Source organism: Sus scrofa, chromosome 10 (genome assembly GCF_000003025.6).
Source record: "Sus scrofa isolate TJ Tabasco breed Duroc chromosome 10, Sscrofa11.1, whole genome shotgun sequence".
Lineage (NCBI taxonomy): Eukaryota > Metazoa > Chordata > Mammalia > Artiodactyla > Suidae > Sus > Sus scrofa.
This window is the reverse complement of record NC_010452.4, coordinates 20,261,455-20,288,707: the sequence shown is the minus strand read 5'-3', so window position 1 is coordinate 20,288,707 and position 27,253 is coordinate 20,261,455. Positions and strand designations below refer to the sequence as shown.

Sequence of the window (27,253 nt, the reverse complement as noted above, 5' to 3'; positions counted from 1 at the left end):
AATCAGAGCTACAGCTGCCAGCCTACATCACAGCCACAACAGTGTAGGATCCGAGCTGCATCTGTGACCCACACTACGCTGGATCCTTAACACACTGAGCGAGGCCAGAGATCGAACCTACATCCTCATGGATGCTAGTCGGGTTCATTAACCTCTGAGCCACAAAAGGAACTCCCAGTACTGTTCGTTTTGATCCTGGATGACTTTTGCTTTTTGATATTCAATTTATCTGTTGCCAAATGAGTTGATTAACTTATGAGAATTGACATTTTATTGGAATGTCAACACTCAACATTCTAGCCCTGAGTCTGGCCTTCTTAGGCTCTGAACAACAATAAATGTTATGGAGACAAACACATCTTCTTATAGGTAAAGCTACATGCTGTTTCTGCGAGGAGATTCACCCACTGAAGGTACCACCTCTGAATTAGTATAATGTCTGCAGGCTGCCAGCCCACTTCAGGCATTCGTGTCAAAGTCGAGGTATGTATTACTTGTTAGAAATAACCTTCTCAGAGTTCCCATCGTGGCGCAGTGGTTAACGAATCCGACTAAGAACCATGAGGTTGCGGGTTCGATCCCTGGCCTTGTTCAGTGGGTTAAGGATCTGGTGCTGCCATGAGCTGTGGTGTAGGTCGAAGACGTGGCTCGGATCTCGCGTTGCTGTGGCTCTGGTGTAGACCGGCGGCTGTAGCTCCGATTCAACCCCTAGCCAGGGAACCTCCATATGCCGCGGGAGTGGCCCAAGAAATGACAAAAAGGCAAAAAAAAAAAGAAAAGAAAAGAAATAATCTTCTCATGTCCCCATAACAACTCGATTGGTCAGTAAACTTAAAACAAGTCTAAGTTATAAGAACAATAATGAATTCCACTTATGTGGAAATATTAAAGCAATGAGACTTAGCAGGAAAATAGTCATTGCTATTTCTGTTTTCTAACATGAAATGGGGGTGATTATCAGAACTAAGCTTTATGGTTTCAGAAAAGACTGTGAAATACTTTGAAATGGGCAGCAGAAATCACTGGGTAGTCTCTCGATGGAATGCTGGATGTTATTATATAAAAGACCTTCAGGATTATCTGACCTTCTAAGGTGTATGCTTAGATTTTCCTTACCACACTATTTTATAACTCTGTAAGTTATAGAAAAGTATCGCAATACAAATGGATCTTGTTCACTGAAATGCAAATGAATTTGCAGTGGTACAATCAATACTTGGCACACTGTAGAAAAGACGGTTGCAAATACTAATTTTGTTAGCTTATAGGCCATGAAATAGTTTTGCATGTGTTAGTAAATTCATTTCCTTATTTCTATTTACAGATGTGTGTATATATATATATATATACACACATATATATACACACACTATGTATATAATTAGATTACCCTTTGACATCTTGATTTTTATCCTGCTGGTTCCCTGATTTTAGTGACAAAATTCTCAAAACATGTTCATTCTGAGAGTGAAGATTTCACCTTTCTGAAATTACACTTTAATGTCGTCTTTTCAGAATTGTGTAAGTTTACCTGCCTGAAATGACCCAGGATATAAGTTTAGAAGTAGGAGTCATGCTTGCTCCAATAGTACTAAAATTCTGCTCTGGCATTTACTGTAAATGCATTTGCTTCCTGAGGCCTTCAGGCTGTCAGACTCTGGGGCTGGAGTTCATGAGACATATTCCAACAGAGATGACGAAGAAAACATTTTGCTTCAAGTCTGGTCCAAGCCCTACCCATCCTCTTTATAGAACATGCCAGCAGGTGAAATCCTGTCCTCACAGGACCAAACCGTGATGGGCACAACCAACGTCACCCCCCCGCCCCACCCCCGCTCAGCGCAGCCTGTGTGTGTGTGTATACCTGCCGAGAGATAGTTCCAGTCTGAATACTTAGAACACAGCTCCAAACAACAAACTTTGGGTAGACTTCATGCTCACCTGCACAATGTTCCCGTGACATTCCCAGGACAGTGGCAAGAATAGCCCTTGTCGTCACTGATGCAGGTGGCCCCATTTGCACACTGGTGATTCTGGCAATTGTCTGTAACCGCTTCACAGTGCACACCGGTGTATCCAGGCTCACATGTGCAGTGATAGGCTGCAACGCTGTCGGAGCAGTTGCCGTGGAAACAGGGGTTTGAAAGGCATTCGTCAACGTCAAGTTCACAGTGTGTCCCTGACCATCCCCCAGGACAGGTGCAGTGATAAGAACGATACATGTCTTCACAGCGTCCTCCATGCGAGCAGGGGTTGGAGTTGCAGGCGTTGAACGGCAAACAGCCAGTAACCACTGGATTTTTAGAGATTTTGAGAAACTGCTCCTCCTGAGGTTTATTCATGAAACCAGGAACATTTTCAAAGTAAGAGAGATGAATGCCACTGATGTCTATTGTACTTAGACACCCTCGCAGGCCCTGTGTGTTGTCAGTAGCTTGGCCACCCACGTGAATGTCTATATCATCCTTCAGGAAGTCGAGACTCCCGGCGGCCACTGCACTGGTCACAAGAGGTGCTGGGTGGTCCACTTCCATTTGCCACCTGGAAGCCTGGGCCCGTGGGTCTGTCATGGAGAGGGTCACGTGGTGCCACAAGCCGTCATTCACTGGCTGCAAACTTGCCAGACTCAGCATGTGAACACCGTTGCCACTTTGCAGGTGAAATAATAACCTGGACTCTCGAATGCTAACATGAAGGAACTCGGGCTCCTTCTCTGCTTGCAGTATGGTCATGTTTGCATCCCTGGTTCGGAAACCAAATGTGATGTTGGTGAGGTCTCTGGTAATATTCCCGTTACTCCTGAATACTATTTCACTGCTTTGCCCAGTAAAAACAGCGTTTGCAATACCTAAAGAGAGACGGGAACACCAATCAGCAGCTTTATTAAATCCACAAAGTTTGCTTAAATCGCCTTTGTTAACGTAAGTGATCATTACGTTACTACCATCATAGAGCGAGTGTCTGATACAGGCTAGGTACTCTGTTAGCTGCTTTTATGTTATTTCTAACAAAATTCTTGAATACAGGTGTGTAAGGAATATCATCTCTATTTTATAGAAGCATAGATTGCGGCTTATGTACGTTAAGCAATTTTCTCATGGTCATGTGGCTAATAGTTCATTAAGCCAGAATGCCAAGTCTTTATTTTACATAAAAAATAAAAATTTTTAAATGAAAACATTTTTTAAAGTAGCGAATGACTGATTTTCTACCTGGCAAACTCCAGTTATGCGCCAAGGTGCCAATCTGTGCCTAACTCCAAGTGGCATCCTGCGGCTGGGAAAAATTACACAACCATGTCAACTGCTCTACTCTATGTCCACGTGTTGCAATGTGACCCCAGCACTTTGGGGCAAACTTACTGCATTTTTCTATTACAGTGTTTCTCCAATTCTCTGAGATCGTGAATTCACAGCTTCCTTTATCTCTTAAAAAATCTAACCCTATCTCAGCTTATGATCTCCTTTGATGCTTTCATGAGAAACCAAGAGACGAACTGCTTCAGGCTTCCACTTCGTACGTAAACCTAACAAATCTGGATCCGTTCTGCTTCCCATTCTGCTATAATGGATGCATTGTCTTTATTCCCATCTGTACAGTAAGAGAAAAAATATCTATTGTTCTCTGTCCCTGGTTCCTCACCTAGGGCCCCTAAAACCCCAGTCAGTCCCTGAGGGATAAGAGCCCTGGGAGAATCTTCTGTTCTAACGACACCACCCCAGGTAGGCTCCTGGATGGGTCCTGGTTTGGGGCTGATCATCGGGAAGACCAAGCCAGGATCCAAACTTGGAATTCAAAGCCCCAGCCCCATCATCCAGGGAGGGAAGAGGTTGGAAAATGGAGTTGATAATCGGTCATGCCTCCAGAAGGAAGCCTGCACAGAATCCCCCAAAGTGTGGGGTTCAGAGAGCTTCCAAGCTGTTCAACACATGTGCACTGGAAGGGCATGCACCCCAACTCCTCGGATCCTCTGAGACCTCACTCTGTGTAGCTTTTCATTGGCTGTTCATCTGGATCCTTTATCGTGTCCTGTAACACACTGGTAAATGAGGTACGTATCTCCCCAAGTCCTGTGAGCTGCTCTAGCAAATTAACTGAACCCAGATTGGGGGGCGTGGGAACCTGAGGTATATAGCCAATGGGTGAGAAGCACAGGTGACACAACCTGAACTTGCATTGGCATCTGAAGTGGGCGGGGGTCATCTAGAGGGACTGAGCCCTTAACCTGTGAGATGTGACACTCTCTCCTGGTAGACAGTGTCAGAACTGAGTTAAATTGAAATACACTATAGGACAGCCAGCTGGTCTTGCAGAACTGCTTGCGGGGTGGGGGGGGACCCCAAACATCAGGTGTTGGAAGTGTCATGAGTGTGGTCCTAGTGTCACAGTGGCGGGGAAACACCCAGGTGGTGGGGAACTGGGTTTTCCCTGCAAGTGGAAAACAGCGCTCCCCGTCACGCTTCAGACCCCATTCACTTTCACCCTTTTTAGGTAACACTTCTACACACAACCTCTTTCTGTTCTGCACCATCATCTCCCCGCCTTTTTGTGGAATCCCATCAGCACACAAACATGCTGCAATTGCTCCAATCTTGAAAAATAAAAACACACCCAAGATCCCAGAGTGCTACCCTGATCTCCCGCCATCCGGGAGCTTTCTTATTTCTCTGTTTCCTTTTCCAGCAAAACTTCTCCAAAGAGTTTATATTTATTTACCTTGCCTCCCCTTTCTCATCTCTCATTTTCTTTTTAATACATTCTGCTCAGCATTTTGTTCCCCTCGCATCGCAGAAGCCACTACTGTCAAGGTCACATGACCTCTGTGTTACCCAGGCCAGGGGTCGATTCCCTGTTCTCATTTTCTTCCAGCCTTCAGTAGAAATTGACCTTAAAACACTGTCTTTACTCCCATGTGGGGCATCACACCCAACCACTAAAGCTTCATGTATAGACTATTCCAATTACTTCTCCACGTCCCAGCTTCTGCTGCTCCGCAGAGTGAGGTACCAACCACAACTGAGCTCAAGACCTCCCTGGCCACCATCACACCCAGGAAGGGCTCCTAAATCCTAAACTTGGCAGACACCGTTAACGTGACCTGACCCCTGACCAGCGCCAACGTCATTTCCGGCCACTCTTCCTCCTTCGCGGGCTAGAGCCACAAAAACCTTGGGCTGCTTTTGGAAGACACCAAGCTTGTTTCCAACCCAGGTCTTTTATTCTTGCTGTTACTTGAATTAGGAAGATATTGGGCTCTTTCTCGACATAATACGTGCTCAAATGTCACCTCCTGTGAGCAGCTTCTCCGGACTATCCAAATGAAAGTGCCTCCCCTCAAATCCACTCTCTTTTCAATTACTTGGCTCTATTTTCCTGATGCCATTCTTGTAACTACTTGAGATTAAAATGTGAATTTTCCTGCTTGTTCCTTGTCTGTCTTTCCTCCTAGAACGTGATTGCATTAGCTTCTATGCAATCGCGGGCCTTCTCTGTGTAGGTTATCACTAAGTCCCTAGGCCTGGAACTCTGTGTGGGGTACATGAGGTGCTCAGGAAATATTACTGAATGAATAATCTATAAAAATAATTCAATCTTTAATTCTGAAAAGTGAGATAATGACCAGAAACCATAGCAGGAATAAAGTCAAGTGTGTCATTCCAGTGGATCGTTTGACTGGATTAAAATTTCCTTTGATTTTATTGCTTTTGACTGCGGTGTTTTTGTTTTTTCCCAGCAAGTTTGGGGTTGGGAATAGGGAAGAAAAGGGTAAGAAGTGCCTCATTCCACATTTTTAATGTAAATGTTAGCATGACAGATCTTGTTAGCCTCCAACTCCTGAAGGAAGAACACGGTCCATCATCTGTTTAAATTCATTTTACTGACACGGCTTGAGCTCATGGAAATCACTTCTCGTGATCTAAGTAAAATCACAGTATACATATCAACACTTATGCTTTGCCTTTTCCTCAGGGAACTTCATCATAATAAACACACCTGTATCTAAGCTGGCCTGTGATGCATAAGTCTCTGTTTTCAGATAGGATGCAGGGATAGAAGTGAATGAAGTTCTAAAGGCATGAGCTGTAGGCTCCAGTATGTTATTCTATCAGAAATACCTTCTCAATATATCTTTCTTTAAAAAAAAAAAATACAATAGGGTCATGAGATCACATGAAGTTGAAATTACACAAAGTAGCAGGAGTGAATTCTAGGGCTCATAGCTGTCAGGACAAGTTCACCCTCCTTTGATTTACATGTTCCTCCTTCATTAAGAGAAGTCGTACTTAAAGGAATGTCACTGAAACGTTGTGAAAGGTCAGAGGCAAACCTTCTCCTCTTTCTATAGCGGCAACACAGCAGCCTTTCTGACACTGGGGCATCCAAACCCTTTTCCAGGAGACTGAGAGCTGTGCGCCTGGGGTGTGGTTCTGGTCTGCCGCTGTTTCCAGAAATCCTACTCTTTTTCCTTGTGAAAATGCTCAAGATGATTTAAATCCCTTGTAAAATATAACTAGGACTAACAACTTTAGTATTTCTATCAGAAGATTCACAATAAAGTTAATAACTAGTAAACAACTTTACACAATTCAGAGGCAGAACAATGGGAAAAGGTGGCATTTAAAATTCTGTGCCAGAAAAACAAAAAGACAACCTATGGAATGGGAGAAAATAGTTTCAAACAATGCAACTGACAAGGGCTTAATCTCTAAAATATAAAAACAACTTATACAACTCAGTGACAAGAGAACCAACCACCCAATTGAAAAATGGGCAAAATACCTGAGTAGACATTTCTCCAAATATATACAGATGGCCAACAAGCACATGAAAAAATTCTCAACATCACTAATTATTAGAGAAATGCAAATTAAAACTACTATGAGGTACCACCGCACACTGGTCAGAATGGCCATCATTAACAAGTCAACAAATAACAAGTTCTGGAGAGGGTGTGGAGAACAGGGAACCCTCCTACACGGTTGGTGGGAATGTAAATTGGCACAACCACTATGGAGAACAGTATAAGTCAGAAAGAGAAAGAAAATACTATGTGACATCACTTAAGTCTAGAATCTAATATATGGCACAAATGAACCTTTCCACAGAAAAGAAACTCACGGACTTAGAGAACAGACTTGTGGTTGCCAAGGCGGGGGGGGGGGGGGGAGTGGGATGGACTGGGAATCTGGGGTTAATAGATGCCAACTATTGCCTTTGGAACGGATAAGCAATGAGACCCTGCTGTGTAGCACAGGCAACTCTATCTAGTCACTTGGGATAGAACATGATGGAGGATAATGTGAGAAAAAGAATGAATGTATATATATGTATGTGACTGGGTCACTTTGCTGTGCAGTAGAAACTGACAGAACACTGTAAACCAACCATAATGGGAGAAAAAATTAAAAATCATTTAATAAATAAATAAAAATCCTATGCCATATGAGAAACCTGATCTTGTTCTTCGTGATTTGTACATGTGTGTGATATATTATTTCTTATGAAACATAAGAGTATATGTATTCTTTTAGAAAACTTCGCCAAATATACACACAGGGCAATGCATTTCACATACCATTTTGATATATGGTTTTAAAATACAGAAACATAAAGTAAACATATTCTCACTTTGGGTCTCAGTCTAAATACGATGTTGTTGATAATGGTCTGAGGTCAGTCCACCATTTAGATTCAGATCTTTTTTTTTTTTTTTTGTCTTTTTGCCATTTCTTGGGCCACTCCCATGGCATATGGAGGTTCCCAGGCTAGGGGTCCAATCGGAGCTGTAGCTGTCAGCCTACACCACAGCCACAGCAACGCGGGATCTGAGCCGCGTCTGCAACCTACACCACAGCTCATGGCAATGCCGGATCCTTAACCCACTGAGCAAGGCCAGGGACTGAACCCGCAACCTCATGGTTCCTAGTCGGATTCGTTAACCACTGAGCCACAACGGGAACTCCAGATCATTATTTTTGTGTGCTGTTTTCCCACATGTATTTTTTAATTGTATGCAGATACTGTACTTAACGTCTAAAGCAGTTAAGTAAAATATTGAGTTAAATTGAAGAAAAAAATGAATTCATGTTACAAATATTTATTGACAACCTTCTATATGTTTGGTACTGTTCTAAGCACTAAGCGTTGCATGAGAAACCAAACAGAAAATTTCCTTCCCTTTTGAAACTTACATTCAACTGAGCGAAAGATGATGAACAAGTAAACAAAACATCTAAGGATGATAAGAGCCATGAAGAAGAGTAAAGCTGAGAAAGAGGGCATCTGGGTAGAAAATGGAATGAAGTATGAACGCCACTGGGTTGAGAGAGTCTGGGTAGAGGTTGTCGTGGGCTGTGGGGGCCTGACTGATGGGGTGAAGGAAAGAAGAGAGTGAGACACCAATGCATATCGAGGGCAACTCATAGAGGGTTTCTTTCACCGAGAAAGGGAGCACAGGAGTTCCTATCGTGGCTCAGTGGAAATGAATCCAACTAGCGCCCATGAAAACGCAGGTTCGATCCCTGGCCTCACTCAGTCGGCTAAGAATCCGGTGTTGCCGTGAGCTGTGGTGTAGGTCACAGACGTGGCTCGGGTCTGGCATTGCTGTGGTTGTGGTGTAGGCCAGCGGCTACAGCTCTGAGTTGACCCCTAGCCTGGGAATCTCCATATGCCATGGGTGTGGCCCTAAAAAGACAAAAAAAAAAAAAAAAAAGAAGGAAGGAAGGAAGCAGGTACATGGATGGTGGTAGCTGGTGGGGTTAGAGGTGCCACGGCAAAGAGCTGGTAATGAGAAATTTGACAGTATGTTTATGCGCTGATGGAAAAATCGATGATGATGGTGAATGAAGAAAAATTTTAGAAGCAACAGCTTCTAAATTAGAATTGAGATAGAGATTAGAATTGAGTGCAGGAGTTCCCATTGTGGCGCATTGGTTAACGAATCCCACTAGGAACCATGAGGTTGCGGGTTTGATCCCTGGCCTTGCTCAGTGGGTTAAGGATCCGGCATTGCCATGAGCTGTGGTGTAGGTTGCAGACACCACTCGGATCCCGCGTTGCTGTGGCTGTGGTGTAGGCTGGCGGCTACAGCTCTGACTAGATCCCTAGCCTGGAACCTCCATATGCCAAGGGAGCAGCCCTAGAAAAGGCAAAAATACAAAAAAAAAAAAAAAAAAAAAAGGATTGAGTGCAAATATAGATGGCTGGCTATAGAGTGAACTGTGCATCATCTGAAGCAGGAGAAAGACAGACTAAATGGCAATGCGGCTGGTTTGTAGATATGTTAGAATTCTGCCAGCAGTATTCAGATTTCTAACTGTTGGGAAGGTGTGTCCAGGAGGGCTGAAGATGAGCAGGAAAACCATTCAGATGGATGGAAATACTTGCTGCAAACCTCAATCAAGTGCCCAGTGCGTGTGGCTCTCTACACACGAGGCCATGTGATCATACACACACACAGGGATTTATCTCCCTACCAAGCGGATGTTTTTTATCCTTATTTACAGAGGAAGCCACAGATGTGAGATACGGATTATTGCTGGAGGGCTCCTCGTTAAGCAGCGGCAATGTGTTTGCACAGGCACTCTTACACTGCATGGCCAAAAACCAGGAAAGAAAAGCCAAATACCACCCGGTTAATTCTTACCCTAGAAACAGGCCTTCAGTGATCAAGGGTCCAGGGTTGGTGTTGTTATGAACCCCCACTTCCCACCCAGGATCCCCGGGGCCGGAGGAGGCATGAGGCTGCTCAGGTTTACTATCCTCGTGTTCGCTTGGTTATATGATCACTCACGCTGGGGGAAGCCACCACAGCTTTCTCTGGAAAGCTGGATTTGTCTCTCTACTCCTTTTATGGGTTGACTCATGGGGCATTTGCAATGGATGGATGAAAAGGTGACGGCCACCTACATTCAAATCCTCGAGGCACCTCCTGGCACTGGGCGGAGGGAGGGCACGGGCTGAGCTCACACCAGCGAACCTCGTCACAGGCTTTCCCAGCTGTGTGCGCAGGGCAGGAGCAGAAGAAGTCGTCCCAGAGCGAGTAGCAGACACCTCCATTGTGACAGGGGGTGGCCTGAGCAGAAAACAAGTCAGAGGCATCAGGAGAACTGGCAACCAACTACGGACGAGAGAGAAGGAAAGACCCAGATCTGTTGATGCTCATTTCCTATGTATTGACACACTGGACTCTCAATATCCACAAGTTAATAAACAGAATAAACGTACTGCTACCTTCGAGATAGGAAATGGGAAATAGAGAAAAAAAAATATAAAATGGCTCTCTTGAAACACAAGGAGGATTTTAAAAGGCGTAATAATATTCCTCGTAACTTACAAACTACCAGGCACCCTCGTGACACTAACAATCGTTTGGAAAGTTAGAGACTATTACCCTGTTTTCACCAATGAGGAAACTGAGGTCCCTCTCATTGTTCAAGATGCCATCAAAAGTCAAGGAGGAGCAGCTGCTTGGATGCTCTGGGTGTCCCCACAGAGTGACACCACTGCCCCCAAGTTGCTCTGCCTCTGCATCCAAAGTATACGATTATAATTTGAGTTTTCACACCATGTCTCACAAAGTATTCCAAACGCAAGCATTCATAGAGGAATTTCTGAGAGCTCAGTCCACATCTATGCCCATTCCACTATGAACACGTGCTCTAAGCTAATGGCCTAACCTTTCGAAATGTCAGTTTTCCCATCTATTCATCACATAAATGGAGAGAAGCACAACGCCTGCTTTATTCAGTGTCCATCCACAGAATGAAATGGATTGATCCACGTAAATAGTGCCTGGCACGTGGGAGGTGCCCCTCCAGTAATGCCACAATGATTCATTTTTGTATATTTATTTGTTTTATTTTTTTGACTTTTTTTTTCCTTTCAGGGCTGCACCTGTGGCATATGGAAGTTCCCAGCCGAAGGTAGAAATCGGAGCCACAGCCACAGCTCATTTTTGTATATTTAGAAGCAAGCCCCTTGCGTGGCAAAAGTCAGAGCTCAATAAATGTTCAAAAGGGGAGTTCCCATTGTGGCACAGCGGAAACAATCTGACTAGGAACCATGAGGTTGTGGGTTCGATCCTGGCCTCGATCAGTGGGTTAAGGATCTGGCGTTGCCGTGAGCTGCGGTGTAGGTCGAAGACAGGCTCAGATCTAGTATCGCTGTGGCTGTGGCGTAGGCAGCAGCTGTAGCTCTGATTTGACCCCTAGCCTGGGACCTCCATATGCCGCAGGTTCGGCCCTAAAAAGACACACACAAAAAAATGTTCAAAAGGTATAAATGTGCTTCCTTCTATTTCCTTTAAAGAAAGGTCATGCAGAGCCGACACATTCCCATAATGAAGTAGCTTTTAAAAGAGCACATAAAATATGTAAAGCATGGGCTCTGAGTAATGATATTTCAGAAAATTTCAAATCCAAATCCCGAAGGAAGATACCACTCAGATTTCTTTTTTATCTTATTGACTAAATAGATGTTCAAAACAATGGTAGTTGGGTGTTTAAGATAAAATTAATGGTATCTTTTTTTTTTTTTTTTTTTTTGCTTTTTAGGGCCACACCCATGGCATATGGAGGTTCCCAGGCTAGGGGTCTAATCGGAGCTGTAGCCATCGGCCTACACCACAGCCACAGCAACGTGGGATCTTTAACCCACTGAGTGAGGCCAGGATCAAACCTGCAACCTCATGGTTCCTAGTCAGATTTGTTTTCGCTGCACCATGAAGGAACTCCCTATCTTTTTTTTTTTTTTTTTTTTTTTTTTTTTGCTACAGTATCTTTCAAAATGAGTTAATTCGATTGAACCTCTGACATGCCATGACGAATCTGGGAATTAAAATAGGATAATTCTTAAATACTTTGGTCCTTGTGGGGACAGAAGCATATGGTTATCTTGGGTTGGTCAAACAGATCATGATGGCAACAAGGTCAAGGCCATGTTTTCATGGCTCAACATACATCCCCCAGCCTCGCTGGGAGAATATGGTGAGGTGCATGCAGCTCTATGGCTGGTGGGTCCGTAACATCTTCACATAGGAGGGTAGCTATAACCAATCATAAACCTCAGCCCACGGTATGGATGTAGTTGATGTGAAGAAACCCCACCTCGCACATGTTATCTCCGGGGCAGCCCTGGCTCACGTTGACGAGAACTGCACTGTGGGCTGCCCTGCTCGTCGAATTGGGGAAGAATTCCAGGTGTTCGTTGTTTAACCTTATATCCTGAATACAGCCTTTGAAGAACCCGCCACTGGCCTCAGTCTCTTGTCGGTCGGGCAGTCCACCCACGTAGATGCCATCCCCTCTTTGGAGTTTCCACGTGGGAGCAGAAATAAATCCCAGGTTTTGTGACGACTGCTGCAGTTCAATTTTCTTTGGCTTGATTTTCAAAGTTATCAAGTGGGCATTGCCATCACTGAGAACAAAGTTCACGACCAATTTGGGAGAACCTGGAGTCAGCATTGCCAGCCGGCCACGCTCTAGCCAAACACGGACGTACTGGAAAGTGCTGTTTTCCAAAGCTACAAGCAAGCCTGTTGGACGACGCGTTCGCACAAACAGGGACAGGGAGAAGGCCTCTCCGTAACTCTTGTCAAGATGAAAAGCGGCATATCCCAGGGCGTCATCTTGGCCAAATCTGCCCGCCACGTACTCTTTAATATCAAAATAGAGGAGAAAAAACAAAGAGGGAACATCTTAAGACTCACACACAAGCAGCAGCAAAAGATGAAGCAGACATATACGGTAATGCATATATATGTGCACACAAATACATTCATATTTTAATTTTTATGTATTTATTTGCTTTTTAGGGCTGTGCTTTCAGCATACAGAAGTTCTCAGGCTAGGGGTCAAATCGGAGCTACAGCTGCCAGCCTATACCACAGCCACAGCAATGCCAGATCCGGGCCATGTCTGCAACCTACACCACAGCTCAGGGCAATGCCAGATCCTCAACCCGATGAGCGAGGCCAGGGATCGAACCCGCAACCTCATGGATGCTAGTCAGGTTTGTATCCCACTGAGCCACAGGGGGAACTCCCTACATTCGTATTTATAAAGGCTCAAGACAGGCTTATTCAATAGAATGACAATTTGGGCTGATGTTCTGAACGTCTGAGTTCATTCTGAAAATGACTAGATTTTGCTTTATACTTTATAGCTGAGATCCACTGATCACAAAAGAGAAAAAAGATCTGTGCGCAGATAAACTTTTGAACCTCTTCTTTACTGCCTTAAAAAGGTGAGGCCTAAAGGTGAAGTAGCAAACAATGCTGTACTCCAGCTTGGTTTGGAGAAATCTGGGGGCAAAAGCTCCTCCTGCTACATGTATATACAGACTACACAGTCATCAGCGGTGCTGTTTGGGGGCATGCTCAAGCAAACGGCATTAAACCTGCCTTTTCCTTGTAAAGGACAGAAATCAAGAATTAGATTTAGAAATCAAGAACTCAGATCCTCTTTTGGAAGGACCCCTAATAATTTTTTTTTTGTCTTTTTGTCTTTTTTTAGGGCTGTACCCTCAGTACATGGAGGTTCCCAGGCTAGGGGTCTAATCGGAACTGCAGTTGCCGACCTACACCACAGCCACAGCAATGCCAGATCCAAGCCGAGTCTGCGACCTACACCACAGCTCACAGCACCACCGGATCCTTAACCCACTGAACGAGGCCAGGGATCGAACCTGCAACCTCATGATTCCTGGTCGGATTCGTTTCTGCTGCGCCACAACGGGAACTCCAACACCCCTAATAATCTTAAAGGCAAGGCAGCCGAACCAAGGAAGACGATGACTCGTCTTCCTGTGGTCCTGGGTGGGAGGAGGGGAGGCCTGGGGGGCAGAGAACTAGCACTAAGCTGTTTTGAACTCACCCAACATTTCCTGTGGTCAAACAAGTTTCTAATGCATTGACATGTCAATACTATGGACAGGAAAACTCTTGAGATGTATAAACATGAACGCTGACCTTCCAAAGCACAGATGACATAAGAGGAACAAACGTGCTTCAGTTGGTGGAGCACAGACCGGACAGGGGCAAAGATGCAGATTACACAGTATGCCAGGTGGTGGTAGGTCCTTCGGTGTAAAATAAGTCAGGCAGCGAAAGGGACTAGGGAGAGCAGGCGGTGGCAGCGGAGCTCTAGTCATTTTAAGTAGAGTTGTCAGGAAAGAACTCTGGGAGAAGGTAATCTGTGAGAAAAATCCCCAAAGAAAATAGAGATTTAATAGCGGAAATTCAAGAGAGAAATGACGGTGGCTTGGATCCTTGGTCATGGTGAAGATGAGAAGAAGCCGTCAGATTTTGGAAATGTTCTAATAGAACCAACAGGATTTCCTGGGGTAAGTTCATCTCCAAGGCTTTTGGTGCGAGCACCTCGAAGCCCTGAGTTTCCATTTGCAGAGATGGGGAGGGAAACAGGAGGAACTGATTTGGGGTGGGGGGAGTGGGATTCCGTATTAAATCTGAGATGCGCTATTAGAAATCCAAGTGGAAGGGTCTAGTCAACAGTTAGATGCAGAGGTTCAGGGGGAGACACTCTGGGCTGGCCATCGTAATTTCGGACTTGGTGTAAATGTGGCATTTAAGGTCACAGACACGGAGGAGATCACCACGAAAGTGACTCTAAAAAGAGGAGAGGAGAGGTCCAAGAACTCAGCCCTTAGGCAACCAGAGATCTGGAGGGGGAAAAAAAGACGAGAAGAGAAGAAGAAAGAAAGAGAACCGAGAGAGAAGGATGCCTCATCAGCCGAGCGAAGGACTGTTTTCAGGAAGAAGGGATGGTCGACTGTGGCTACCGCTGCCGAGAGGTCAGGGAAGCTGGCGCCTGAAATGCGACCCCCAAATTTCTCCATCCAGGAATCACAGATGAACTTGAGGAGAGCATCGTCTCAAAGATACTGCTTTCTTCAAGTCCTTACATCCCAAGGCTAACCAGAGACAAAAGCCTATTTCGGCACATTTAAATGTTGTTATATGGTTGCACTGAGGTTGGAGGAGAGGTAAGACACGACGCAGTTTAGCTGAACTACAGTGAAATTGCTTAAGCAGCCATCTGTGCGTGAAGGCCTCCCGCAGAAAAGGCTACCTTTTCAGAATTTGCCTTGATTTCCTACAGGAACGTTACATTTAGAATCTGCATTTGGAGACCACCTGCTCCAGGCAACTACAGGTAGCTTTCAAAGCGTCCTGTTAGATATAACAATCCGTTTGAAGAGGCTAACATCTCTGAATGCACAGCAGCACTTTCACGAGATAAAACGCTTAATAAGAAGACGTGGCTCTGAGGTTTGGGAATACACACAGAATCACCCGGCCTCAGGGGTGGGTCTCTGCCAGCCATCCTGCCATGTCTACAGCATCGCTTTGTGGCTCCAGATTAAAAGACAGACAGAACACAGAGCTGTTCCTTTTGCTCGGATGCCTGACTCTCCAGCAGTCCTGTTCCTCTTCAGAAATCACAAGCAAGAGGTCAGAGCACGTGACTTAACTCCACGATTTTAGAAACACCTGACACCGTTGGACGACTTGCTGATGGACACAGAAAGACCGATTCTCAGGTGTGTTGCGATGTGTCATGAAGAGGGCTGGCAGATGCGGATGAAAATAACCTCGGGTTGTAGGGATGGGTGGAACACAACACAGAGAAATTTATTGAGAGCAGATAAAAGCCACTTGGGTCTAAATGGACCTCATTGGTTGAGGATGGAAGAAGCAGAAATCTGTGACACCATGAGTGAGAACAACCCAAACTGAGCTATAGAATGTGGCTGCCTGAAGGTCAAGGCAATATTAGGCTGCAAAAGAGAAGAACATGCTCCAGAAGGAGAAGGTTACGGTGCTATGTCAGTCTGCACTGGGAGTGCAGATAAACAAATGTATTCCAAAGCCAGCAAGCGGCTGATGGAGTGTCTGAAAACGAAGTCATATGAAATCATGACAAGCAACTGGGAGTATTTAGCATGATGGCAGTGATGGCTTGGATAATACAAGACACGTTTCTTCAACTCTCTGTGTTCTCAAGGAGAGGACATGTAAGAGTGAAAATGACGCCAAAAGATACCCTGCTGCCAATGATGCAAGCTATAGGTCACCCTATGTTACTTCGGTACAAAGAAACAGCCGTTAGACAGGGTGGGAGTGAGTTCCCCACTCCCGAAGGTATGTAAGCAGAGGTCTGGGCCACTACATTCAGCATGCACAACAGTATAAAAAAATCAGTCATGGAGTAAAGCCCTTTCTACATGGAAGAAACTAATTCTAAGGATAAGAGTCTCAAAGTTTAGAGGCATGGCTGAAGAAAAAACCTACCAACTGCTTCTGTTAAGCAAATATTCTCTAGAAGGGACAAAGTGGCTGATAGATTTATCCTGACAACATCGGGGAAACGCCATGTTCTTGCACACGGCCAAGGCAACGGGATAAGCTGCGATAACTTTTCAGACAGTTCTGGGAACGAAGCTTTGAGAAACTCTTTCCCCAACTCATCTTATTGAGACCCTTGATTTTTTATTTTTTTCCTTTTTAGGGCCACATGTGCAGCACATGGAAGTTCCCAGACCAGGGGTTGAATGGGAGCTGTAGCTGCCGGCCTACACCACAGCCAAAGCAACGCGAGATCCAAACTGCATCTGCAACCTACACTGCAGCTGGCAGCAACGTCAGATCCTTTAACTCACTGAGCAAGGCCAGGGATCGAACTTGCATCCTCATGGATGCTAGATAGATTTTTAACCTGCTGAGCCAAATGGGAACTCCAAGACAATTGATTATTTTAAAAAGGTCAACTTTAAAATACAGGAACCCCCTCTGTCTTCCATGCTTATCAGCCCGCTAAACCCTCCATCCAGTCCAGCGGGACCATGTCTGGGAACCACCGATCACGAATGGGGTGAAGTTTGTGTGTACTTTCCAGCTCATCTCCTCCCTCCTGAGTGTCCAAGTACAAGGACAGGCAGACTCCAGGTTGGCCTTACAGCCTGGTAGCATCTTTTGCAATGGGAATAACCTCCCTGGCAAGCACTCCTCAAAGGTAACAGCGAATACAGAATAATTTCATGACTAAGATGTGATTTGAGGAATATAATTTTCCTTAAATGTATACCAAGAATGTTCAGAAAGAGATTTTATAGGACTTACTCCCTAAAAAGATATCTTTTGAAGCCAAGCATTTTCATGAGGATTAAACTATTTCAAATGGGGGGGGGCGGTGAGGGGGGACAGCTGGGGGGGACAAAGAAACTAAACGAAGAGTGGGGCCAGGTCACCCATTGAGGAGTGGGGTTTCAAGACTTTGTGATTTCCCAGGTTGGAAAAAATAAACTAAAGGAAACCAGAACCCTCTGGATTGGTCTCTCCTGAATCTATGTACTGGGACAGCGAGCATCACGGCGGTCAGTACTAACCTCATGGGTCACTGCATTTGGAAGCCAGTCAAAATGAGTCAGCATCTGTTTGTTATTTTGTCTATGTAGGAAAAATATTGCCTTGGGTCAATTAAATTTTTCTTCAAAAAGTGCGCATTGCCTCTGCATAATTTCCCCTGTTCTCCCTTTAAAAAAAAAAAAATCACAAAACGACTTGTCATCCCATTTAAAATATTACATAGAGCTGGGAGATGCCATACCTCATTGTCAGGCAGGCCCATGATTGGTAATGAATATTGTGGTCAGGGGGAGACCCGTGAATGGTTTCTAATAATTCTTACCCCTTCATCCAGGGAGCAGGGTATAGACTGAGACTGGTTTCAATTTGACTTCCTATAAAGCAGAGGAGACGATTTACCAGATGTCGTCCTACTTCAAGTTACTCTCAAATCTTGGGGTAAATTACAGCTGTACTTCAAAGCATTCTGTGGCAGTTGCCTTCCCGACATTTTCAAGCAAGAGAATGATAATAAAAAGAAACAGGTATGTGCTGATCACTATCAACAGCAATCTTTGAAATGATGGCGGGAGGAAGGAATTTGAAATACATTTCCAGCTGATTGGCTAGAGAAATTAAATCATTGCGTTCACGGCATCTACCAGGTTTCAATGTTGTTCATTTCCACATTTTCTTTTATTTTTTTCTTTCTTTTTTTGTCTTCTGACACATATGTCGGATACCTGTTTCTCCAATGCAGCTCTGGAAAATTCAGCTCTGAATAAAATTAGTGGTTTATAAAAGTGCTAAACTTAAGCATGATTTTGGAGCAAGTGTGAATTGCGTGGGAAGGAGGGCAAGGTAGCAAACATATACTAAGAATCTTGGAGTTCCCATCGTGGTGGTGCAGCAGAAATGAATCCGACTAGGAACCATGAGGTTGTGGGTTCGATCCCTGGCCTTGCTCAGTGCGTTAAGGATCTGGGTTGTCATGAGCTGTGGTGTAGGTTGCAGACGTGGCTTGGATCTCCTATTTCTGTGGCTGAGGTGTAGGCCGGCAACTAGAGGCTAGGAACCTCCATATGCCACAGGAGCAGCCCTAAAAAGCAAAATATATATATATATCCTGGACCTAAGTCATTGGGCCCAGACTTGGCTTTGACTCATTTCATGTTTAACAGCCCTCTTTTTACAAAAGATGACTTCCCTTTCAAATAAGATTTACAGTGAATTTCTACAACACAACACATGGTAAAATTGGAATTCAATAAACACCAAGGTGAAAACCCATTTGGATGGGAGTTAGGGGCTTATTTTTCACTTCTCTGTATGAGCAAAACCCTGGTGTCCTAGGAACCCGCTCAAATTTAATTAATGCTTATCGCAGTCTCCTCACTTTCCCTGTCAGCAGGCAGCCAGCAGCCGGGTCCTGAGGGTTACCATGGTTCATTACCAGCAGGAGCAGGTGGCTGTTTCCTGCCGGCTCTGCTCCAAGGCCCAGCCCTCCCGGGCACCCAGCCCCTCTCACCTCTGCGGCAGTTCCGACCTTGGTAGGGCCTGTAGCAAGCACACTGGTAACCAAGCCACAAGTTGAGGCAGCGTCCTCTGTGGTGACAAGGGTGGCTTTCACACCAGTCCTTTCTCACGCAGCCTGCCTTGACATTTAATGACCAGCCGGATGAGATGCTCTCTGGGGTGATGGGATTCGAGCCGATCTCAATGTCTTGCAGGCAGCCTACGAGCGAGGGTGTGGATGGAAGGGTATCGACTGGAAGGCTGCGAATTGTTCCCTCCGGTAAACCCCCCAAAAAGGAGTTCTGTAATGCACACGCTGACCTGTCGCTTCCAAATGGAGAAGGGGCTTTACTGATGCAAGACCCCGTGCAAGAGTCGTCACGTAGGGCAACGGTGACAGCCTCTGCAAAGGTCACCTCCACCGAATGCCACTCCCCGTCGCTGGCGTTCTGGGCAATGAACAGGACCACCTTAGGCTGATGACCGACTTGAACCGATACGTGGACGTAGCCACTGAGCAACTCCAGTGCTAGAAATGTGTCCCCGTCCCCTCGGAAAAGCAGAAGCGCCGTTGGCTGGACTGTCTGAAACCTGAGGGCTACGTCACAACCTGAGTCCTTGGCTGCCACTGAGCCACTTGGGACCCACACGAAGCCATTGCCCTCAAAAGAAAGTGTGGTGACAGTTTCACACAGGGACCCCGTGTAGCCAGGTGGACACAGGCAGCTGAATCCATGCTGGCCATTTCGGAGGTGAGGGATGCACAGCCCGCTACTTAGGCACGGGTGATCGGTGCAGCCCAGGAGAGCATCAGAACAGTCCCTTCCCCCAAAAAATGCCCCAGAATGGCTATCAAACAGGCAACGGCAGGTGTAGTTCCCAGTCAGGTTCTCACAAGTACCGCCGTTTTTGCAGGGACTCGAAGAGCACTCGTCCAGGTCTTCTTCACAGTGGATTCCTGCCCAATGACAAAGAACAGGCGGAAATTACATACACTCAGGTCGAAAAGGGAGGTCTCGTCCACCTCTTACGCGGAGAATCTGTGCACGTGCAGAGCTAGCTCCGGTTTAGGGCTGGAATGGAGTGAAACGCAGACAGTAACTGGGGAAGCGAATGTGGATTCTGTAACTCCGCGCTCAGGCACACCTGGAACTCTTCCCCCAGAAATCCCTTACTGACCAGACAGACTGGTTGACTCAAACTGTCATTGTCAGACGTATGTGGGACACTGAATATCAGAAAAATTAACAAAGAAAGAGAGAAAAAGGTCGCTCTTGGTGGCAATGCTAGATACCAATTATGTACTTAGGGATTTAATTTGAAGATACGGCTTATTCTGTCCTGGACTGTTAATTTCACTCAATTCTACTCGGAAGCAGCGACCTGCCTTCCTCATGTTTTGCACGTGCCCGTAATCCCTAGACACACAGATAGTCCAGACAACTCTGAAGGCTTCAGAGGAGAATGGAAGGTCCCATCACCTTATCACCCCAATTCCAATATAAACGGGAAAATCTATCCAACAAATTCTGGCTTCTAGTTTCTTCACTTTCTTTTACTCTTTTTCCTTATCTTAAGTCAAAAAAAAGATAGGTAATTAAAGAACTGTTAGAATTCATTTAATCGAAGTAACAAAAAGAAATATGGCACTTTTTAAGTGATGGTTACTGCTTTTTAATGAAGTTCCAATGAACAAAGTGTATTAACAAAAACGGACATACGTAGAGCGCTTCTAGTTTTGCCGACATGGTCATCCACGTTCCTGGATGAGTACTGCCGGTCTTTGGAGGTTTACAAGGCAGACAGTCTCAGCTCTCCTTCACCATCAATAACTGAGGCTTAGAAAGACGGACGTCTAGACTCCAAAGCACTTCTACAATCTGGCTTCCTATGTTTTTAAAATTCAATCGACCCTTTGTTTTTTAATTGAAAATTTGGTGCATTCTTGCTCAAGATTAGTAACATGTCTGTCATATTTCCCCATTTATTCCTCTGCCTAAATGTGTGCTTTTTAAGCAAAGGCTCCTGTGGATAGTGTTGGAGCCAAATCCCAGCTCGGCGATGAGCAGGTTAGGTTTACTCTTTATGTCCGGGTTTCCTGATCTACAAAATGAGGTTAATAATAGTGCTTGCGTCACAGGGCTTTTTAAAGATTAAGGGAGTTAAGACATAAGATGCTCGTAACATTGCCTGATACACAAATAACTTCTCAGTAAGTGCTGGCTGTAATTAAAAATTAATAACCAGAGGAATTACCCTCTAATGACAAAATCAAGTGGCACGGCCATTGTTGAGAGAGACTATTTACAGAGTGTGGGCACATGGAGTGATCCACAAATTGGGTAACTTTACATAATGAGAGATTTACTTGGACAGCATATCAGCTGGAATCACATTAGATCGTGGTCCTTATGAGAGAAGAGAAACTGGTTTACTCACCAAGGTATGTGTAAACCACAGCACAATGCCTGGATCCTCTTGGGCACTTGGTAATTAATTTCTGAATGAATTGATTAATGATGATGTGAAAGGTGATTAAAATTTTTGTATTGCATTTAACCTGATTGAATACAAAGCCCAAAGTTCTCTTTTTTGTGTGTTTTTCCGGATAAATTTACCCCCTGTTGCTCTTTGCCCACTGCCATTTGTCTGCCATACAAGTAGACCCTTGATGGAATCCTACGGTATTTTAGTTCTACTTCCATCCAATCTTTGTGAATCCAAAAATATTTCAAGCACTGTGAAAAGAGGGAACATATTATAATCTTAGCATCTCCTATTGTACCTGCACAGTTTGCTGAGCAGATATGAGTTACAAAAAGCTTAATGAGTAGAAAAAATACAACTAAATCAAACTGATTTCCTTGTTATATAATCATCCTTCTAGGGAACAGAGCACTGACGCAGAAATTACAGGCCATATTCGAAAGGAGGGTTCTAATGCAAGTTTAATTTAACTTATGAGAAGTTGAAACTTTTGTACTAGAGGATACTTTACTTAAATTTGATTTTCACGGGATTTTGAGAACACAAAAAAATTAATCCATAAGCATTTAATTAGGAGGAATATTGAACAGTCCATGAGTTATAATTAAAGCAAAACACTTTTTCCCATCCATTGTGCCTTCAAACATATTTAATGGGGGATCAGATCTCTGGATAAAATCTCCAGCAGACCTGGAGGCTTTTCTTCAGCCTCGAGAAACAGATTGTTTTTTAAAAAATCTGCAATAGGAGTTCCCGTTGTGGCTCAGGGAAACGAACCCAAATAGTATCCTTGAGGATGCAGGTTTGATCCCTGACCTTGTTCAGTGAGTTAAGGATCCAGTGTTGCCATGAGCTGTGGTGTAGGTCGCAGACGTGGCTCAGATCCTGTGTTGCTGGGCTGTGGTGTAGGCCAGCAGCTGCAGCTCTGATTCAACTCCTAGCCTGGGAACCTTCATATGCAGCAGGTGCGGCCCTAAAAAGACAAAAAAAAACAACAAACAAAAAAAGCTAAGTAGAACCATCAGTCGTAAGCATTCTGTTTCGGAGCAACTGAGAATCGAATCTTCTTTCCTGTCTGCTGGGTCGACTTTAGGCTCTCCTGGAAAAGCACCTGTTTTCCTCCTTCTTTTTCCCTCCACTCCCTGCTTCCACCTGAGTGTCAGAAAGGTCCAGCAAGTCTCCCCGATGGTACTGGAGTAAGATGGTTTCATGCTCTATAGTGACTCTGGGGGTCCTGGAGCCTCTGGGCCGCTGCTCCTGCGAGGCGGAGGCCGGCCTGCTCTCCCGTTGCCCCTCTCCCAGCCCCTTCGAGGTTGGTTTACTGAGGTTTCCTTGACTTCCCCCAACTCTGTCTGTTGGAGTTCCCGCACCTTCTGAGAGGGGCCAGGACCCGTTTTGCATAGACCCCTGACTGATAGTTCTCCAGTGAGTTCCCCGAGAACCCCGGGGTCCAAGTGTCTCTGCCCTGCAGCTGGGGGCCAGCAGTTACCCCCCAGCCCAAACCAGCAGGAATCTCCTTCTCTCTCCCTTTCCTGCCACAGGTGGGGAGTCACTCCCCTGCATCTTTAGATGCCTCGGGTAGGGCAGAATCTCGCTGAGTCCCCCCAGCCCCCACGTTTAGGTGAGACCAGAGTTCTCCTCAAAGGCCCTCTGCCTCCTGGGAGTGGGATGCAGCTTCCAGCCCTATAACCCGGCACAGCAGCGAGTGTCTCCAAAGAAATCTGTTCAGACTCACTCCTTCCAGTTGCCTCTCAAGGATGTTCAGGTTCCCTTGAAATGAGTCAACATTTCAAAAGTGTAAAGTCTGTCATCTGTGTTGATTGTTACAATTCACTTTTTTTTTTTTTTTTGTCTTTTGTCTTTTTTGTTGTTGTGTTGTTGTTGTTGTTGCTATTTCTTGGGCCGCTCCCGCGGCATATGGAGGTTCCCAGGCTAGGGGTTGAATCGGAGCTGTAGCCACCGGCCTACGCCAGAGCCACAGCAACGCGGGATCCGAGCCGCGTCTGCAACCTACACCACAGCTCACGGCAACGCCAGATCGTCAACCCACCAAGCAAGCGCAGGGACCGAACCCGCAACCTCATGGTTCCTAGTCGGATTCGTTAACCACTGCGCCACGACGGGAACTCCCAATTCACTTTGATTACAGACAGCAACCATATTTTGACCTCTTAGGTGAAACATCAATCTACCTTTTATTTTTTTATTATTTTTGTAAGGGCCGCACCCAGGGCACATGGAGGTTCCCAGGCTAGAGGCTGAATTGGAGCTGTAGCCGCCAGCCTACCTCACAGCCACAGCAATGCAGGATCCGAGCCAAGTCTGTGACCTACGTCACAGCTCACGGCAACGCTAGATCCTTAACCCACTGAGCAAGGCCAGGGATCAAACATGCGAACTCATGGATGGTAGTCAGATTTGTTTCTGCTGAGCCATGATGGGAACTCCCTACTGTCTTTTTAAATGTACAAAATACCTCCTCTGTGCCTACCCTCACAGAGGACTATGAGAGAGGCAGAGCAGGAGACACGCCGGGCCTCAATATGCTTGCAACTTAATGGAGTAACAAAATGCAGATTTATGGAAGTACAGAAAATGCATTGTATATGGCAGGTTCTCAATGAATGTACGGATAATATGCGAGGATCAAAACTGTGGGACGTTTGTGAAGATTTAGCTAAGTTTTTTTTTTGTTTTTTGTTTTTTTTTTTTTTGTCTTTTTGCTATTTCTTGGGCCGCTCCCACGGCATATGGAGGTTCCCAGGCTAGGGGTGGAATCAGAGCTGTAGCCTCCGGCCTACACCAGAGCCACAGCAACACAGGATCCGAGCCACGTCTGCAACCTACACCACAGCTCACGGCAACGCCGGATCCTTAACCCACTGAGCAAGGCCAGGGACCGAACCCACAACCTCATGGTTCTTAGTCGGATTCGTTAACCACTGCGCCACGACGGGAACTCCGATTTAACTAAGTTTTAAGATAAAGCATTGAACGACAGATGGTCATAAATCTTTAGCTATGAAAACTCACAATTTTAAATTAAATCTATAAACAAATATTGAAATCGGCTCTTTGCCCCTTTCTTGTTTGCCCATTTCTGTTCTCCTCTAACCTTACAAGAACCAAATTATAGGAATGAGATCACGAGGCAATTGAAACTAACCCCTGCCTTACACACACCAGGAGGGCATACCATGGCTTGACTAACCTGTGGTTGTTTTCCTAGACAAAAAGATGAAGAATTAAGTCATTAAAGAAGGACCAGCCCCCTACCCCCAAGGGCCCCCTCAGCGGTCCTGCAGGCAGATCACACAGGCGAGATAAGATCAGAAGAGAGAGTCCAGTCTGCAGGCCATGGAGAAAGACCCAGAATCCAATCTCCTGCCTCCACAAGTCACTGGGATTCTTCCCCCTTTTCCCCTTAAAAACTGCCTCAGATGAGCAGAATCTTTGGAGCTGGTCTTGGGACATAAGTCCACCTTCTCCACGAATCATCTGCTTTTCTGATTAAAGCCCTGTTCCTTTCTTTTTTTTTTTTTTTTTTTTCTTTTGTCTTTTTGCCTTTTTTTCTGGGGCTGCTCCCTCGGCATATGGAGGTTCCCAGGCTAGGGGTCAAATCGGAGCTCCAGCTGCTGGCGTACACCACAGCCACAGCAACACAGGATCCAAGCCACGTCTGCAACCGACACCACAGCTCACGGCCAACGCCGGATCCTTAACCCACTGAGCAAGACTAGGGACCAAACCCGCAACCTCATGGTTCCTAGTCGGATTCGTTAACCACTGAGCCATGACGGGAACTCCGGCCCCATTCCTTTCTATTGACACTTGGCTCTGGATCACTGACTTCTGAGCAGCGAGGAGCCAAACCTGGGTTTGGTGACAATACTGATTACATTATCTACCATGTATAAAATACTGCAACATGGAGTAAAAACTAGTCCTTGCCCTCAGTGAGTTTAAGGTAAAGTAAGACAAGTTTGTGAAACATTAAATGCTAGTGTAAATCAAGACAGCACTGAAGCACTCTCACTAACCAGTATATAATGGATTCCAAGTGAACTAAATGTGCAATGGCTGGAGAGACAGAGCTCTCAGGCTGGGAAGATTTTGTAGAGACAGGATTTCTTTCTTTCTTTCTTTCTTTCTTTCTTTCTTTCTTTCTTTCTTTCTTTCTTTCTTTCTTTCTTTCTTTCTTTCTTTCCTTCCTTCCTTCCTTCCTTCCTTCCTTCCTTCTTTCTTTCTCTCTTGGCCACAACTGCAGCATATGGAAGTTCCCAGGCTAGGGGTCAAGTCAGAGCAGCAGTTGAGGCCCATGCCACAGCCATGGCAATGCAGAATCCGAACTACACTGCAGCTTGTGGCAACACCAGATCCTTAACCCACTGAGCAAGGCCAGGGATCGAACTTGCATCCTCATGGATACTAGCCAGGTTCTTAACCTGCTGAGCTACAATGGGAACTCCTGGAGATGGGATTTAACATCGGTTTTCAAGTATGGATCAGACTGACAAAGAGATCTGCTGAAATAAGTGAAGAAACAAAAACTCTTCAGTGGAAAACCATAGGACAGTTACAGTGGAAAAAGAATTTGGTGATTTAGTTGGAATGGAGGGTTTATGTAGGAAAATCAAGCTGGAAAGTTGAAGTTGAGCCAGATTGGAGAAGGTCTGGGATTTAGGGAGTTTTAATTGATTTGTTTCATTTTTATTTATGTGTTTGTTTGCTTATTTATTTTTTGAAACTGGCAGCTGTCATATGGAAGACCAGTATCATTTCTCACAAAGACCAGTTCCTGCAACAGGGAGAAGTGGGAAGAAACCAGAGACAGAAAGATGCCAGACAGTGGTTCAAATTGTCCACATCTGAGATCACGAGGGCCTGCAACTGGACATTGATGTCTTTATAATTTACAGTACCCTTCCATCTATCCTTGGTCAGCAAACAAGCACAGAGAGCGAGGCTTTTTTACTGTTGCAAACTGTATTTTTCCTTGTAATTCCTGAAATTAAGGATACACTTCCTCTTTCACAAAATAACTACCAATCCCTTGAGTGTCTATTTCTTTTAAATACAAGCAGATACACTAGTTTTAAATTTTACCATCATGGGGAAAAAAGGAGAAAAAGCCTGTGTTTAGGGCACTGGTCTGAAGAAAATAAGCAGAATTAGATAGTAAAAGTCGAACAACGCCCAGATACTAGAATTAGATATTAAAAGTTGGACGATGCCCAGAAAACCTATGCTTTTACCTTGTTTAAAATCCATTCTATTGACATCTCCCATGTACAATAAGGCCAGACATATGTATTTGATGAACCCAGGAAACTAAAGTGAGAAGAAAGAGGGAAACTTCTTTTATTGGCTATTTGACTGGCTCGGCAAAGAGCAAGATCGGCTGTCAATCAAGATCAAAGGATTAGGCAATATTTGTGGGATTACCTGTGTCATTCAGTCTTCTTAATTGGGTATTTTCGTTCACAATGAATTGGTTATTTATGTCCCTGTATTTATAGTCCGAGGTAGTTATTTTGTTTCTGTGAAGTCATTTTCACTTACTTTAAAACGGTCACTTCCTTTTATTTTTCTAAAATTCTTCTATTTGAGTATCTGATTCTATGATAAGATTATGACCCAAAAAGAATCATGATAGGGAAAATTCCTATTACCTGGTATATACCGTATTTACATCAGAATAAGCCATATTAATGGATACAAAGGACATAGACTTATGTTTAATATAAATATCACGGGCTTTTAAAATGACCTTTGCTATATTCCCACTTTATTGAAAGTCATAGCTAATGAATTACCTAATAGAAAATTATTTCTACAAAAACTTATGCACAAGTAAGTTTCATTTTTGTTTTAATTGATGTAGAT

The 27,253-nt window shown here is 44.8% G+C and overlaps 1 protein-coding gene across 1 annotated transcript in view; it reads right to left on the bottom strand.

The window, feature by feature from the left end:
- Positions 1-27,253, bottom strand: part of CRB1 (crumbs 1, cell polarity complex component) — a 195,294-nt gene that overhangs the window by 43,832 nt on the left and 124,209 nt on the right. Inside the window, exons 6-9 of the mRNA XM_021064482.1 lie at positions 18,894-19,838; positions 12,108-12,655; positions 9,910-10,075; positions 1,942-2,848 (exon numbers count right to left, since the gene is read on the bottom strand). Coding sequence (XP_020920141.1) covers positions 1,942-2,848; positions 9,910-10,075; positions 12,108-12,655; positions 18,894-19,838 — 2,566 coding nt within the window. The remainder of the gene's footprint in view (positions 1-1,941; positions 2,849-9,909; positions 10,076-12,107; positions 12,656-18,893; positions 19,839-27,253) is intronic.